Genomic DNA, 18,124 nt, shown 5'->3' on the forward strand with positions numbered 1-18,124 from the left:
CATGGCTGTTTTTTGGCTGGTTTTGGCCGTTTTATGGGCCATTTTCAGGCCATTTTTTGGGCCGTTTTCAGGCTGTTTTTTTGGGTCCTTTTCAGGCCGTTTTTGGACCGTTTTCAGGCTGGTTCTTGGGCCGTTTTCAGGTTGTTTTTTGGACTGTTTTCAGGCCATTTTTGGGCCATTTTCAGGCCAGTTTTTGGATTGTTTTCAGGCTGGTTCTTGGGCCGTTTTCAGGCTGTTTTTTGGGTCCTTTTCAGGCCATTTTTGGACCGTTTTCAGGCTGGTTCTTGGGCCGTTTTCAGGTTGTTTTTTGGACTGTTTTCAGGCCATTTTTGGGCCGTTTTCAGGCCGGTTTTTGGATTGTTTTCAGGCTGATTCTTGGGCTGTTTTCAGGCTGTTTTTTGGGTCCTTTTCAGGCCATTTTTTGGACTGTTTTCAGGCTGATTTTTGGACTGTTCTCAGGCCATTTTTGGGCCGTTTTCAGGCCGGTTTTTGGATCGTTTTCAGGCCAGTTTTTGGATTGTTTTGAAGCTAGTTCTTGGGCCGTTTTCAGGCCATTTTTTGGGTCCATTTCAGGTCGGTTTTTGGGCTGTTTTCAGGCCATTTTTTGGACCGTTTTCAGGCTGTTTTTTTCGACCATTTTCAGGCCATTTTTTGGGCTGGTTTTCAGGCTGTTTTTTTTGCCAATTACATGCCGTTTTTTGGGCTGTTTTTCTGGCCATTTTTCTGGCCAATTTCAGGGAATTTTTTTGGCCGTTTTTCAGGCCGTTTACAGGACTGTTTTCAGACCGTCTTTCAGCGATGGCGCATGTGCCCACAGACAGGGCTCTGCAGGCCAACTCTGACGTGCGTGCCATAGGTTCGCCATCACAGGGGTAGATCATTGTTTGGTAATGTCAGCTGTAAATTCTAGGGTGGGAAATATAGATACAAAAGGAACTTATGAAAGCTAGACTTGCCACCCCATTCATTTAGTGACCGTTTTAAATTACAGCGGAACTGAAAAAAGTGACTTATGGCCGTTTTTTACACTTACGACTGTTTCAGCATCCCTGTAGTTCACGTGATCAAAATTCGAATGCTTGGCAACTGGTTCATATTTATGACAACTGCAGTGTTCACCATTACGAACACAATTGAGCCCAGCATTTCAGTTGTTCAGTGAGACATTTGTTAAGTGAGTTAAACTGCCCTATTTTATGACCTTTCTTGCCACAGTTGTTAAGTGAATCCCTGCAGTTGCTAAGCGGAGTAACCTGGTTGTTAAGTGAATCTTGGCTTCCCCATGGACTTTGCTTGCCAGAAGGTCGCAAAAGGGGATTCACATGGCCCTGGGACATAGCAACGGTCATAAGTATGAGTCAGTTGCCAGGCTTCTGAATTTTAATCACGTGATCACAGGGATGCTGCAAAGGTTGTAAGCGTGAAAAAACACTTATATTTCGGTGCCGTTGTAACTTTAAACAGTCACGAAATGAACTGTTGTAAGTCGAGGAGTTACCTTAGTATCCAATGGGTATTTTTTTTTTTGCTGGAAACCAAGAATAAACACCAGAAACTGGCAAAAACTATTGGAATTTGCAGTCGTGACCACAGGATGCCGCAAACGGCTGAAAAGGCGAGGCAGTTGCCAAATGCCCAAAATATGATTACATGACAGTGGGGGAGGGTGGGGTTTGTGCAGCCATCATACCTTTTGGAGAGTCATAACTTTGAACTGTCACTAAGTGGCCAGTTGTAAATCGAGGATTACCTGTACTTTCCCAATACAGGTATAGTCCTCAGCTAACAACAGTTCATTTAGTGACTTGTTCAAAGTTACATTGGCACTGAAAAAAGGGTCTTATGACCGTTTCTCACACTTACAACCTCTGTAGCATCCCCATGGTCCTGCAACTGACTCCTATTTATGATGATTGCAGTGTCTCCTTTTGCGACCTTCTGATCAGAAAAGTCAATGGGGAAGCCAGATTCACTTAACAGCAGTGTCACCAACATCAACGGCAGGGATTCACTTAACAAATGCAGCAAGAAAAGGTCGTAAAATGGACCCAAAGCTCACTTAACTAATGTCTCGCTTAACGACAGAAATGTTGGGCTCAATTGTGGTCGTAAGTCATGGACTACCTGTAGATCCAGTGGAAGTTGGACAGAAAGAGGATTGTGGACCCTCCTTGGAAGAGGTGAAAAATAATTATGTGATGAAGGACCCAGGAGGTAGCTGGAGTTACACTCAGTGATGGAATTCCATTCTTTTTTACTACCGGTTCTGTGGGCGTGGCTTGGTGGGTGTGGCAGGGGAAGGATACTGCAAAATCTCCATTCCCATCCCACTCCAGGGTGAAGGATACTGCAAAATCCCCATTCCCTCCCCACTCCAGGGGAAGGATACTCCAAAATCCCCATTCCCTCCCCACTCCAGGGGAAGGATACTGCAAAATCCCCATTCCCTCCCCATTCCTAGGGGAAGGATACTGCAAAATCCCCATTCCCTCCCCATTCCTGGTGGAAGGATACTGCAAAATCCCCTTTCCCTCCCCACTCTGGGGCCAGCCAGAGGTGGTATTTGCTGGTTCTCCAAACTACTCAAAATTTCCGCTACCGGTTCTCCAGAATCTGTCAGAAACTGCTGAACTGCTTTTGTAACCCCTGAGTTACAAAATACGAACCCGAATGCTTGGTGAAAACAAGGAACTGTAGTGTTTACAGATCAGGGTTTATTGAAGCCATGATGAGCTGTCTGAATGGGAGTTTGTTTATTGTCTAGTGGCTGGTTTTAAGAGAAAAGAGAGGATCAAAGGATAGGCTTGAATTAATGGGATTTGCCGGGGGAAGACAGAATTGCAGGCCGGATCGGACGGGAATAAAGCCTGAGAGGGAACTGAACAAGATGCTTCGAACATCTTCAACATCGAGCAACATGACAAAAGAAATGCGATATCTCGTCGGCTGGTTAGCGTGTTGATGGATCAATATATAAGAAATGCTTTTACTGATGTCACAGGTGAGCGTGTCAGGAGTGTGAATGTACGCGCACTACCTCTGCACAAAAGCAATTTGAAGGAATGCCTGAATGGTTTGCATTGAATTTGAGAGAGAGAGAGAGAGAGAGACCGAATGAGGCAGGATCTGATAATAAACCTATCGGAGACTAAAACAGTCATGTTTCACATGGGGGAGACGGAGTGAACAATGGCGAGTCCTCCATAAATACTCGAGGAGATGAATTTGCCTGTTTTTCTTAAAAGTGTATAACTAAAGATGGGAAAATAAATGGAGACGTGGCCAGACGTGCAAGTGGTGGCAGTGGGGATGCGTGTGGTTGGGAGGAATGAAGGATGTGGCTGAAAAAGAAAGGAAAAATGGCTGGATAAGTGTGCTTCTGTCTCCTTTGATGTATGGAAGCGAGACTTGGGTACCGTCGAGGGAAACATAAAAGTAAGTTAAGTGTAATGGAGTACTTAAGAAATGCGTTTGGTCACAGAAGAAGGAGAGAGAGGGGGTCAAGGAGGAAGGAAGAGCAAGCAAATAGAGCTGGGAGGAAAAAGGAAGACTCTGCTGGGGGGTGGGTGGCTCTTAAAGAGAGAGGCAGGGAGGGTCACATCTGGAAAGAAAATAATTGGGTGGGCAGAGAGGTTGAGCCGCACTGAGTAAATTGTGCGTGGAAGGGGGGAGGGGTCCTGAAAGAGAGGGGGAGAAGGTTCAAGGACCAGAGGCAGCAGGTTAAGGAGACGCGGGGTGAGAGGGAAGCAAACATTAGCCATGGTGGCGCAGTGCTTAAATGCAGTATTGCAGGCTAACTCTGCTGACTGCCGGCAGTTCGATCCTGATAGGGCTCAAGGTTGACTCAGCCTTCCATCCTTCTGAGGTCGGTTAAATGAGGACCCAGATTGTTGGGGGCAAAAGGCTGACTCTGTAAACCGCTTGGAGAGGGCTGGAAAGCACCGTGAAGCAGTACATAAGTCTAAGTCAGGGGTCTGCAGCCTTAAACACTCAAAAGAGCCATTTGGACCCGTTTCCCACAGAAAAGAAAACACTGGGAGCCACAAAAACCTTTCCCGTGCCTGACTATTTCTTGAGCGGCCACAAAACTAGCATATGTAGTTGAATTAAACGTTCTCTTTTCTTCTGAAACTTTTCTTTTCTTGGATTTATCCATGGTTGGCCTTATCTGACAGCTGTGGCTAGGGGGACCTTTGCACAGGTTCGCCCGGTGCACCAATTGCGACCCTACTTGGATCGGGAGGCTCTCCTCACAGTCACTCATGCCCTTGTCACCCTACGGTTAGATTATTGCAATGCACTCTACATGGGGCTACCCTTGAAAAGTGTTCGGAGACTATAGTTGGTCCAGAATGCAGCCGCGCGAGCTGTCATGGGTGCACCTAGGTACACCCACATTACACCAATTCTCCGCGAGCTGCACTGGCTCCCTATTGGTCTCCGGGCACAATTCAAGGTGTTGGTTATTACCTTTAAAGCCCTACATGGCTCAGGGCCAGGCTATCTTCGAGACCGCCTTCTGCCGCATAGCTCCCAGCGACCGGTAAAATCCCACAGGGTTGGTCTCCTCCGGGTCCCATCAGCTAAACAATGCCGGCTGGCGGGCCCGCAGGGGAAGGCCTTCTCTGTGGCTGCCCCAGCTCTCTGGAACCAGTTACCTCCTGAGGTCCAGACCATCCCCACCCTATTGGCCTTCCGAAAAGTGGTGAAGACCTGGCTTTTCCGGCAGGCCTGGGGCCGTTGATCTCGCTCTTGTGATCTGGCGAGATCCGGCCATGAAATGGTGTGAATGAGTTTTTAATGGTTTTTAATTTTTCAATGTCTTTTTATAATGATTTTTTTAAATGTATTGTGAGCCGCCCTGAGTCTTCGGAGAGGGGCGGCATATAAATTTAATTAATTAAATTAAATTAAATTAATTAAATTGGCCTACCGGGGGTTGAAAAGCTCAATCAATCGCGTGCCGGTGGGTGTTGCACATTAGCATATTCTGAGTGACAGGGAGCCGCAGCAGAGGGGTGAAAGAGCCACATGCGGCTCCTGAGTCGCAGGCTGCTGACCCCTGGTCTAAGTGCTACTTCTAGTGCTATGGTACGCTATTCTTGCCATGGTGGTGCAGTGGTTAGAATGCAGTATTGCAGGCTAACTCTGCCAACTGCCGGCAGTTCGATCTTGACCAGCTCAAGGTTGACTCGGCCTTCTATCCTTTCTGAGGTCAGTAAAACGAGGACCCAGATTGTTAGGGGTAACGTGCTGACTCTGTAAACCGCTTAGAGAGAGTGGTAAAGCATTGTGAAGCGGTATATAAGTGTAATTCCTATGGCTAGGTGCTATTATTTCAAGAATAAAACGGAATGGGCTTGGTGTAAATGGATTTTAGCTCTGTCACCTTTTAGCTGGTTGTTTGTTACACCTTTTCGGCACTGTGCATAAATAACGTTGCTTATCCAGAAAGCAATTAATAATTAAAATCTATCTCAGCCAGCTGGCTGGCCTGGGACTCCGATAGGGGTGCTTTATACTTGGGGCAACTGATTGGTATAGAGCAGCAACCTTTTGGGCACCAGGGACCGGTTCCGTGGAGAGAGGTTTTCCCATGGACCGGAGGGGACGTGGTTTCGCATGCTACTTGCATCCGGCGGATGGGGCTTTGCTTGTTTGTGCGGCCCAGTTGCTGGCATGCCACGGACCGGTGCCAGTCCATGGACTGGGGGTTGGAGACTCCTGATATAGAGGGAAGATTTCCATTCTGTGTCATCCGTCCTCACTTACCGTGTTTCCCCGAAAATAAGACCCTGTCTTATATTTTTTGAACCCCAAAATAAGCGCTTGGCCTTATTTTCAGGGAGGTCTTATTATTTGGGGGCTCGTGGAGCAAGACAGGGATCCTCTTGCCATCTTACCTGATTTCCAGCTCTGTCTCCCTAACCCTAACGAGAGGAAATGGTGGGGACCAGCTGCATATACAGTCAAATATTTTCAGGGAGGGCATATTTTTGGGGCGGAGGGCTTTTTATCCAGGGAGGTCTTATTTTTGGGGAAACATGGTAGCAACATAAATTCTGGGCTCAGTTGTGGTCCATAAGTCGAGGACTAGTATTCTTTTCTATCGGACGATAGTCTCTCCATAAGCATGTGGATTCCTGACCCCTCGCTCAACACCCCCCCTTTCCATCTCCTCATCTCTCCTCCACAGGGAAAGAAGAATTCGTGGCGACGTTCAAAGGGAACGAGTTCTTCTGCTACGACCTCTCGCACAACCCCATCCAAAGCAGCACCGACGAGATCACCCTTTCCTTTCGCACCCTCCAGCGCAACGGCCTGATGCTCCACACCGGGAAGTCGGCCGACTACGTCAACCTCTCGCTCAAGAGCGGCGCCGTCTGGCTGGTGATCAACCTGGGCTCCGGTGCCTTCGAGGCTCTGGTGGAGCCAGTCAACGGCAAGTTCAATGACAACAACTGGCACGACATTCGTGTGACTAGAAACCTGCGCCAGGTGAGCGGTGCAGTCTCAACACACGGGAGGGGCTGTTGGGGGAGGGAGGCATGTGCCTGGCTTGGAACTACTTCAGAAATCCTTTTTTGTTGTTGTTTTTGAGTTGCTGTGCAGATTTTCCCCATATAACAGACACCAGCAAGAGACTATTTTTTAAAAAAAGCACAACAACAATTCCCACGTATGGGATACAAAATGTGAGAGGCGGGCTAGATTTTCTAAGCACTGCTTCTCGGCGACAGGTTGTTGTTACTTTCGGTTAAAGAGAGAAACATTTTCAAAGCACCCAAGTTTTTAATATTATGGGGAGGGACTTTGGAATGGAAAACACATCTGAAATAACGGACCAGTTTTTTATTTCCAAAGCCCGTCTGCACACTTGTATGTGTCATTTACATCATTTGCATAATTATGTAATTGGCATTCATATACCATTAGTCTTCATGTGCAACTTTTGCATAATTAGGTAACTGTGCAAATGACCTCAGTTCCAAACTTTTGAATTTAACAGACAGCTTTAAACTGTCTGTTAAATCCGAATTTTACTCTCTTGCAAGGGATGTCAAATTTTTCAGCTGGGGCAAGGATTATTGTGATGGTTACTCTTACTGTTGTTACTACTGGTGAAGGCTGCAGGATGTGTGGCGGCCATGCAAATGGCTGCAATTTCCAGCTCTTCTCCCCCCTCCCCCAATTTTGTGGGTTTTTTAAAAGACCAAAATAATCTTAAACCGGCGATTTTACTCCTTATTTTAAAATACGAAAAGGAGCGAATCGCCTTGCTGTATTTCAGCACAATTTGGCTTATGGGCAGTGCATACCCCATTGCAGCCTCAGGTCTTCAATTTCTACAAAGGTCTATAAAGCAGTTTGCTACCTGGAAGATGACTTTATTTTAAGTTACATGACATGGTCAATGAGTGATAATCGCTGAGGCCAGTTGCATCTTCTAACCCCACTTTCCTGAGTTTTTTTCTCTCTGATGATGTCTGGACTAGAATCAGTCCATCATTCCAGGGTCTGCAACCCACAGTTCCCTGTTTAGTAGCAAAATATGGCCTTGAATATAGATGGGTTGTTTTGGCCCCAATACTTGGCATGTGGGGAAGAAAGGGAGTCTTGTTCTGTGAAATCTAAGGATAAATAACAGGTGGGGGCTCTTTCTGTATCTCTGTATAGGCCAGTGTTAAGATATATGGACATCAGGGGTGAAATGCTACTGGTTGGGACCAGTTTGCCCGAACTGGTAGTAATAAATGCTTCCGGTTCGGGCGAACCGATATTTCCGACGATCAGCTGTGCCGTGTGATTTAGATTAGCTAGAAAGCAGGAAATCCTGCAGGAATCTAAATCGCGCGGCACAGCTGTTTCCCCCCCCTCCCCCCCGCCGGTCCCACTTACCTTTGCAGACTCAGAAAAGGCTTCTTAATCCTCCTTTCTCAGCGCTGCACGGTAGTGCCTGTGGTGTGCATGTGCACGAAGCATGTGTTTGGTGCACACTGCACATGTGCACGCAAAGCAAACTGGTAGCGAAGCGAACCAGTAGCAGACTTCAGAACATTTCACCCGTGGTGGACATCAACTCCCAGAATTCCCTAGCCAGCATGCTGACTGAGGAATTCTGGGAGTTGAAGTCCAAGCATGCTGAGTTTATAAGTCCACACCTCTTCAAATGGCTAAGGTTGTGAAACAGCGGACCCTTCCAGAACAATTAGGGGGACACAAATTGGCAAGGGGACACTCACAATTTAGCTAAAGCCGTAGGTGTGAAGATATGCTCTGAAATGGAGTGGGCAGCGAGGAACATAATGCATGGCATACTGAATGAGGGGCTTTCGGGCCTTGAATAAATAAATGGCTGGCCTTCCCCCTAACTAATTTCAGATCTATTTTGGGCGTGCAGAGCGAGGAACAATTCCCCTGCTGATTGCCCAAAGTAGCTCAGACTTCACCCAGCTGCAGAACTGGGGGGCCTGAAAAACACGGCCCACCTGCGGTAGGAAGCGAGTTTCCGGAGAGAATGGGGTGGTAGGACTCCCAATGGAGAGTTTGCAAGGCTGTTGTTTAAAAACCAGCTGATCTGATTAAAAATCCAGACTCTGTAATGATAGCTGGAGGCTGGGAGATCCAGAGCAGGAGGTGCCAGGAAGTATGAATAATGAAAGATGACGTCTGGAGCTTTTAAGGCAAATACTGTAAAAAAACAAACAAACCAGTAATTGAATAAAAACAATCAGGGAACCCCCAAGGCCTTCAGTAAGAGATCGGGACAGTTTTTTTTTTTTTTTTTTTTTGTCCTTTCTTGAAAAAGCCGTATTTGGGAAGTTAGTGCAAGATAGCTGAGCAGTAGTCAGTAGAAGAAGAAGAGGAGAGGAGGAGGGAGAAGAAAAAAGGCATTTGATTGGATAGAGTGGGTTTTTTTTTTTCCCCCTTCTCTTGCTTAGCAAAGAACACATGTGGCTCCTTCTCCAATGGAACACTGAGCCATCTGGGGTAGTGGGGTAGTGAACCTGCCCCACTCGCAGCCCTTGGGTTTCACAGAACTGGACAACCCCCCCCCACCCCCACAATCTCAGTTTTGCAGCCGGGCCCCTCTCCTTTTTCTGCTAACTCCCCGGATGGATTTTTCCCCTCCTCTTCTTAATCCTCCTCCCCAAAAGCAGCAACGTGGCCTTGATTTCTCCATGGGGAAGGACCGGGAAGGGGCAGGGGCTTGCCCCCCCTCGCCTGCCCCCTAACCGGGCATCCTTGCCTACGCTTTTTCTCTCTCTCTCTCCTTTCCTCTAGCTCTTTTCTCCAAATTCACTGAGATCTAAGCTTTTATCTCCCAGCAGTGGCTGACACAGCCTTGGCCCCCACTGGCCTGGATCCAAATGCCGTCTCTGGCCAGGCCCGAGGCCATCCCCTCCCCACCCCTCCCCCTCCCCTCCCTAAATCTGGGCTCCTTGGAAGTACTAATATTGCTAACATGGCCCTGTGCTTTGATCCTCCATCCTTTTCACTCCCCCCACCCCACCCTCAACCTCCCACCTTCCTAAACCACCTCGTTAGAAATTGCGTTGGCAACTTTTGTCGTTGTGTGTTACTAACACGCTTCTGGGGAGCGGGTGGGGTGTCGTGCAACGGCAGGGAGGGGGGGAAATCTCCCCAAAACTGTCCAAAGACGGGATAACTAACCTTATGTGCCATTCGCGGAATGTCGATTTCTTCCTTCCTTCCTTCCTTCCTTTCTTTTTCAGTCGTTCATTTTGTTCCGTTCTCTCCTTACTAACCCAGGTTAAGAAAGTCTGGGTGGGTGGGTGGGAGGAGAGGGCCGGGAGAGTTCGTGGGGTCTTTGGGTTGTGTGAATTCAGTATCTTTCATATTTTTTTATTTTTAGTTTTTTGCTGGTCTCAGAAACTGGAGAAATTTATTTCTCCTTTTTTTCTGTTTTGTTTTGTTTTTTTAAAATATATCTCCCTTGAATTTTCATGGTTGGTCATTTTTTTTTTTTTCTGTTTATTCCCTTCCCTCCCTTTCTCGATTTTGTTTTTCTTTTTTTTTTTCATTTCCTTTCCGTTTTTAAATGCATACAGCACGCAGGAATTGGACACGCTATGGTAAACAAACTGCATTATCTGGTAGATATCAGTCTATTGTCTAATCATTTGGTTTGCCGTGGGTTTTACCTCTCCCCTCCTCTTTCCTTTTTTTTTAATTTTTTTTTTTCAAAAAAATTACTTTGCTTTTGGAAATTGAAAGACACTCTGCTGTGCAAGCCTTGCACACATGCCTTTGCAGAAACACATGGATTTTATCTCAACCGAGAGTGCTTCTGAGGGGGCTTTCTGTTGTATCCCCCCCCCCAATCTTTCTATAATTTTCAGCCAGTTTAGACAACAACATTTTCCAGTTGCCGACCTCCCCGAGTGAGCCCTCTGCTTATATCCTTCCGTTTCTTCCGCAGGGAATCTCTTTCAAAGAGAAAAGGCGAACCAGCTGCCCTGCATTGCCTTTCCCCCTTTTGAAAAATGTAAAAAGTATTGAATGGTTTACTCAATTCCATTGGGTGTGAATTTACCAGCAGCAAAAAATAACTCTGATTATAACTCTACCATATATCCAGGGGGGGGGGGGGCTGCTGGGGGTTCGCAGGGGTTCGGAAGAACCTCTAGCTAAGATTCCGTGCAGTTCGGAGAACCCTCAAGTCCCACTCCTGGCTGGCCCTGCCCACCCCTCCACTCCCCTCCCCTCCCAGGAGTCCCCATACGGCCTGTTTTGGATGCAGGTAAGTGCAGGGCGCACATGGAAGCTTGGGGAGGGCGAAAAACCAGCCTACCAGAAGTTTGGGAAGTTCCCGGCCTCCAGAGGGCCTCCAGAGCCTGGGGAGGCCGTTTTTGCCCTCCCGGAGGCTCAAAGAAAGCCTCCGGAGCCTGGGGAGGACAAAAACGCCCCCCCCCACCGTGGTGCAGGAGACCAACTAGACCACGCCCACTATAGCCACACCCACCCAGCAACCAGGCAGAGAACCCCTTGCTAAAATTATTGAAGCCCACCCCTGCGTACATATAACTATACTGAGCTGATGGTTATAAAAACCTCCAGAACCAGGGATGTTCACAACTCACCCATTAAGCCAGATAGATTGTAGATTTCCACAGTCACAACTATTTAACACAACTGGTTCTCAGCTTGGGGAACTTTGGGGGCCTGTGGACTTCAACTCCCAGAATTCCTCAGCCAGGGATTCTGGGAGTTGAAGACCCCACCTCTCAAGTGTTGCCTAGATTGAGAAATACTGAATTAGAGTCTGTCATATTACATTGTGGTGGGCAGAAAAAAACATTAATAAATAAATATAAATAATAATAACATAATGTAATATAGTATAGTGCAGTGATAGCTAACCTTTTTGCCATCACGTGCCAAAGCGGGGGGGAGCACAGCGTGGTCCCTCCGGATGTCGGCAAATGGGCCGTTTCTGGCCTCCGGAGGGCCATTTTCGCCCTTCCCAGGCTCCTAGAAAGGCTCTGGAGCCTAGGGAGAGTGAAAAAACGGGCCTTCCTCACCAACCCGGTGGCCCTCCGGAGGCTGGAAACAGCCTGTTTCCTGACTTCTGGTGGGCCCGGAAGGCCCGAAAATCAGCTGGACGGCGTGCCCATGTGCACTGCAGCTGAACTAGGGCAATGTTTGAGTGCCAACTGATATGGCTCCATGTGCCATCTGTGGCATGCGTGCCATAGGTTCGCCATCACTGATATATTGTATTTTTTTTAAAAAAAATTGATTTATATGCCGCCCTTCTCCGGAGACTCAGGGCGGCTTACAATGCGTTGAGCCTTCATACTTTTGTATATTTATACAAAGTCAGCTTATTGCCCCCACAAACTGGGTCCTCAATTTACCTACCTTAGAAAGGATGGAAGGCTGAGTTGACCTTGAGCCTGGCGAGATTTGAACTTGCAGTAATTGCAGGCAGCTGGTCTTAATAACAGGGTGCCTTAGACCACTGTACTACCAAGGCTCTGTATTAATATAATATAATATAATATAATATAATATAATATAATATAATATAATATAATATAATATAATATAATATAATATAATATAATATAATATAATATAATATAATTAATATAATATAATATAATATAATATCCTATAAAGTTGCCAAAAATCGGACACGACTAAATGGTTAAAACACCAAATAACAAATACAGTATAATATATAAACTGCCTCGCATTCCCAGTTTTTTTTGGATAACAAATCAATCTTTCTTAAAAAAAAAACAACAACCCACAAGCATGGGTTGAAATTGATGATTTAAAAAACAGCAGCAAATAAAATAATAATTACAAACACCAATATGAGCTGTGCAGCTGTAATGGGTGAAAACTGTGTTTGGTACCAAGAATTGTGTATAATTGAACCCGGCAGGCTCAAATAGCCTGCGGGCAGAATTATTAATTATTGTTTTTATTGTGTACGGATAACTGCCCCACAGATACTTTCCCTGTGTGACCTACAAATGCTATTTTTTTTAAAATGCAACTGGAGGATTAAAACCCATGATGATAATAATAATAATAATAATAATAATAATAATAATAATAATAATAATAATAATAATACAGAAAACCCAGTCCATGAAATAATAAAACCGAGCAGTGGAACTGTCTTTAATCAGGCCATTGAACGCTTTGGATTCGACTACAGGGTAGTCCTTTGAACGACCATTCCAAGTTACGACGGTGGCTTGCACTTATGGCCGTTGCAGTTACGTGCTCCAAATTCAAGTGCCTGGCAACTGACTTGCATTTATGACGGTTGCAGCATCAAATCATCGCCATTTGTGACCTTCTCAGGGGCTTCTGATTTAACAACTGCACCACAAGGATAATCAGATTGGACACAGTTCCCTTTTCGGACTGCATTGCTTAGCAGTCCAAAAAGTTCCAGTTGTGTTTTAAGTTGTGGTGTTTCAGACACAGCCCCTACCTGAAGTTCTAAAAGAGCAGGTACAGGCAGTCCTCGACTTACGATGGTTCATTTAGTGACCGTTCAAAGTTAGGGCCATTTTTCCACACTTAACGACCGTCGCAGTGTCCCCGGGATCATGTGATCCCCTTTTGCGACCTTCCAATGAGCGAAGTCAATAAAGGAAGTCAGATTCGCTTAACAATCGTGTTCCTAGCTTAACAACTGGAGTGATTCACTTAACAACGAATGGCAAGAAAAGTCGTAAGGTGGGGCAAAACTCGCTTAACGAATGTCTCACTGAACAACAGGAATTTCGGGCTCGGTTGTGGTCGTAAGTCGAGGACTACCTGTAGATGCCTCTTTTTTTCGGGGATTGCGTGTCTCGCCCTCTGCAGTGGCCACGAGATTCCCAGAAAAAGGAGCATCTGGAATTGTCCCGAAGTGCTATTCGGCACTGCTAGCTGCTTTCGGGAAACGAATCCAAGGCGCTTCCTTCCTAACACTTTTTTTCTTTTTTTAATTTTCAAAAAGACCTTTATTAAAATTTAAAATATTAAAATACTAATACAGATACGTCCACGATAGTTGTACAATTCAACGTCGTTCCAACAGTACACAAACCTTAACTTTATCCATATATTCTCAGATATTCCTTCCTAACACTTTTTAACTTGAAAACAGATTCCCAAAAGTCCTTTTCCAAAAGGCAATGGGACTTTCTTGGGGGTGGTTGTTTTTTTTTTTTTGCCCCCCCTTGAAAACATTTTGCTTCTCACCCAAGGAGCTTCTTCAATTCTTCTTCAACGGTCTAAAGAACCGAGGAAGCTTCTTGGGTGAGAAGGGAAACGTTTTCAATGAGGGGGAAACCCCCCCCCCAAAGAAAGTCCAGTTGCCTTTTGGAAAAGTGCCCTTGGGGTAAACCGTGACCTGGATGATTGAGAATTCTCCATAGGCTTGAAAATGGATCTTTACAGCACTTTGGAAAACGAAGTGGGTTTCCATGCCCAATCCCCCTCAAAAAATTCCCTTTCTTTTACTTAAACGGTGGAATAACCGAGTCCTTGGTCCGTTAGGGCAGTGAAAGTTCAATGCAACTCTTTCTTTAGAGAGAGAGAGACCCCCCCCCAGTGGTGAAATGGGCTTCCACCAAGCCCCCTTCCCTCTCACCTAACCAGCCACCCTCTTGACTACAATTCCCATGCCAGGGGTAGCTGATGAGCATTGTTCTCCCAACATATCCAGAAGGCACTGAGTTGAGGAAGGCGACCGTTTGAATGGTAGCCGAAAAAAAGGAAACGAAGGCGCTTAGAAAGCAAAGGAGGCTTGGAAACCCGAGACTTGGACTGCAAGCCCCATCATCCCCAGCCGCTGCAAATGCTACATCTTGGCATCAGAGCATGGTAGTCTTTGGCTCCCCGTGGTCGCCCTCCCTCCCCCACTATCAGCCATGGCCCCAATGGGCTAATGCGATTACTGATTTATTTGCTGGATGTCAGGAATTTTGGCTCACGCTCCCTCCCCCTCCCGTTTATCTTCAGAAGAACAACAACCCTGTGAGGTAGAATGGCTGGGAAAGAGGGAAGTCCCCGTCCCCACCCCTGGAAGGTACTTGAACCCAGATCTGCTACTACAAGCCCAACACATTCAGCCATTCCTCCCCACTGACATGGCAATACTCTAGAGCAGGGGTCTCCAAGCTAGACAACGTTAAGACTTGTGGACTTCAACTCCCAGAGTTCCTCAACCAGTCCACAAGTCTTAACGTTGCCTAGCTTGGAGACCCCTGCTCTAAATCCACATAGAGCCCCCGGCCTGATTTGATTTTACCCGACCACCTTTGCAAAATCAGAAAAGGTAACAATATTTAGGGGGATTAAAAAAAAAAAATTGGTCGAAGAATTTTCTTTTATGGTTTTGATTTTTCCCCCCACTCCCCTCCCCACCCTCCCCCTCCCTTCCCCCTCCCCCCAAAAAAATCCATGGAAAACACCATCCCATGAAGCAACTTCTTGTGCGCTGTTGCACCTTACGCTGGGTCCCCCAGCTGCCCCCCCAGGGACACCCCAAAATGGCAGCCAGGTGGATTGGAGAGGGGGAAAAGCCCAGAAAAAGACTCCACCAACCGCCCCCAATTTTCAGCAGCGCTGGGTTGTGGCATGGAGGAGGTGGGGGGGTTGCAGGGATACCCACCTCCTCCCGCAAAAGTTGCAAGAATCCTCCAATTCACAGAATGTGGGCGTGAGCTTCCCTGCTCCATTCCTCTTTATTTTGGCCCTTGCAAGAGGGACTCACCCCCACAGCAGCCTGGTTGGTGGGACTGGTGCTTGTTCCTGGGGAACCTGAGGACCTGGCTGCCCCATAGTGCCCCCTGGGGACCAGCTGCCGGCCACCCTATTGCATGGCCTGCTATGAACGTGCGAGGCTGGGCTGCTTCCGTAGCCAAGTTTTATTTTCTGAGCATCTCTCTTGGGGCTGAAACTAACACTCTTGTGTGTTGTATACGTCCCACCCCCTTCCTCTCCTCAGGCCTCCTTTTCCTTCTCCCATTTTCTTCCAAGACCCCCTTCCCCTCTCTCAGCCTTGCATGACATCCCCCCGCCCTCATCCTCCCTTTTGCTGGCTTCACCTCTTTTGTCATTTCCAAGGGGAGCACTGAGGCAGGGCCAATGAGGGCAGGAGGGGACAGGCATGGATGGGACCCTCGTGCGCATGTTGTGAGTGCCTGGTTCGAAAACGGGAAGCAGGGACCCACGTTGGCATAGCTCCCTGGGTGCTAGGACTGGCATTTTGGCTTTCCGTTGAGGACCCGTTGCAGGTTTCGGCAGGAGAATCCAAACACAGAATGCTAGCTTGATTCAGAATTCTGTTTCATTCTCGTTTCACACACTGACCGGCAGTCTGGGACCTCGGGGGTGGGTGGGGGGTATGCCAGTGATGGTTGTTGAGGAATATGCGCAGAGTAACCCTTGAGTAGCAAGGGTGTGCACATGAGAAACGGCTGAGAGTGATTATGAATAAGCACTGTCAGTACAGACACACTGAGTTGTGATATTCTTTTACTTTTAGGAAAAAGTAAAGCAAAGTCCAGTAAACAATCCAGGTCATACACAGATAAAGATAGTTAAAATGTCAATCCAGGGATATTCCAAGAACAAAGTCTTCTTAACAGTTGTTGTAGTCATATGCAATAAAACAGTTCTTTTTAGAGTTGCAAACAGGAACAAGTACAGCAGTAAAACAATCAGTAAAACAGTAGAAATGTAGCTATGATCAAGCAGTGATCATGCAGAGAGAACAGGCAGAGAGGAGCAGAGGTAGCAATAATAATGTAAAAAAGAAAAATAAGCCATGATTCAAGCTTCCTCTTAAGTACATTGGCTACAGAGCTAGCCAATCAGAATACAGTATGATGCAATACAGCATTACAGTCTTAAAGCTACACCTTACATTTTGACTGCAAACATGCATTGATGGTTTATATATATTGCCAACCCAACCAGGTAGGCAATAGCCATTTCCTAACAATGGTGAATCTTTTTGGCACTGAGTGCCCAAACCAGAGCATGCGTGGAGCGCCTTGAGGCAGGGTGGCTAATGGCGTGTGGAAGAATTTGCAGCTGACTTGGGGGAAGGTGTGAAAAAGCTGTACCGATTGTGCAATCCAGCGAGGGAAGGAAGCGTGAGAAAGAAACTCAAGATAATCCCGCCTTGATGTTGTTTAGTATACGGTGGGACTTGGAGAGGCTTCTCAAGTTTGTATTGTCGTCATACCAAAACGTGCCGGAAGGAAAACGCATTGCATTAGAACAGCGTTTCTCAAACGTGGCAACTTCAACTCCCAGAATTCCCCGAGGCCGGCCGGCTGACTGGCTGGCTGGGGAATTCTGGGAGTTGAAGTCCGCGGCCCATCTTCAAAATGGCCAAGATTTAGAAACACTGTATTAGAAAATAGTCGAAATATTTTAGGCGATCCACGAAATATTCTCAGGCGATCAACGAAAACCAGAGTGTGGTCGGCACTGAGAGGTTTGTCTCTGAATGGATCCAATTTTCTTAGATCCAGTAATAATGGGCGTATATTTAGCCACTCATTCTGGCAGATACTTTCCAGGGCACCATGAAATCCGTTACAAAAGCCAGTTGAAACTGGCTTTCAGGTGTGCAAGTTGTCCTGTGTGAGAAATGATGGCGGGCAAGTGAAGAGGAATGGAAGAGGCTCCCTTAACCCCAAAGGACTGGTTTTTAAAATCTCTGAGAACCGTTTCTGAGATTCAGGGGGCGATTCTTTCAAGAAACGCCAGGATAGGATATCTTCTCCCTCAAATAGGAGTCCTGCTTATTAGGGAGTGTAACGTGACAACCCGTAAGTCCGCAGTAGAGAGAGATATAGCAATACAATCAGTACAATCAATCAATCAATCAGAATAGATCTGGAAGGGACCTTGGAGGTCTTTTAGTCCAACCCCTTGCTCAATCAGCAGATCCTATATCATATCAATCAATCAATCAATCAATCAATCAATCAATATAGGGCCTATACCATTCCAGACAAGTAGCTTTCCAGTATCTTCTTAAAAGCCTCCATTGATGGAGCACCCACAACTTCTGGAGGCAAGCAGTTCCACTGGTTAATTGTTCTCACTGTGAGGAAATTTCTCCTTAGTTCTAGTTGGCTTCTCTCCTTGATTTAGTTTCCACCCATTGCTTCTTGTCCCGCCCTAGCATTTTCTTCCTGTTGCCTTGCGTTCTATCTTCTGTTGAAACTTAATAAAGCCTTATTAAAAAAAGAAAAAGAAAAGACAGGGGATTCAGCAGCGTGCCGTGCTTTTCTGCGAGTGAACTATGCCCCTTGTAAAGAAAAATCAAAAGCAGCTTCTCGTGCAAACTGAATGACAACCAGGAGGGGGGGGAAAAAAAAAGATTTATTCTCAGCCTGCCACTAATATTGAGTGTGGGAACGCAGCCATGATCTATGTTTAAAAAAAAGAAAAAAGACAGTAACAGCTGGGAGGGGAGAATTAAAAGCAGGAATCTGGGGTAAGAGAAATGGGGCTCAAACCTCTTTCTCCAGCCAATCAGGTCTGCCAAAACCTGATGGCACTATTAAGAGAAGGAAAGGTCTGTAAGGAACCACTGTAGCAGGGGTGAAATGCTCCCGGATTG

At 46.5% G+C, this 18,124-nt stretch overlaps 1 protein-coding gene across 1 annotated transcript in view; it reads left to right on the forward strand.

The window, feature by feature from the left end:
- Positions 1-18,124, forward strand: part of NRXN2 (neurexin 2) — a 428,827-nt gene that overhangs the window by 118,551 nt on the left and 292,152 nt on the right. Inside the window, exon 4 of the mRNA XM_070951426.1 lies at positions 6,197-6,498. Within this exon, the coding sequence (XP_070807527.1) occupies positions 6,197-6,498 (302 nt within the window). The remainder of the gene's footprint in view (positions 1-6,196; positions 6,499-18,124) is intronic.

This window comes from Pituophis catenifer, unplaced genomic scaffold, assembly GCF_029215685.1.
Source record: "Pituophis catenifer annectens isolate HBS135680 unplaced genomic scaffold, rPitCat1.0.hap2 SCAF_10, whole genome shotgun sequence".
In the NCBI taxonomy this organism is placed as follows: Eukaryota; Metazoa; Chordata; class Lepidosauria; order Squamata; family Colubridae; genus Pituophis; species Pituophis catenifer.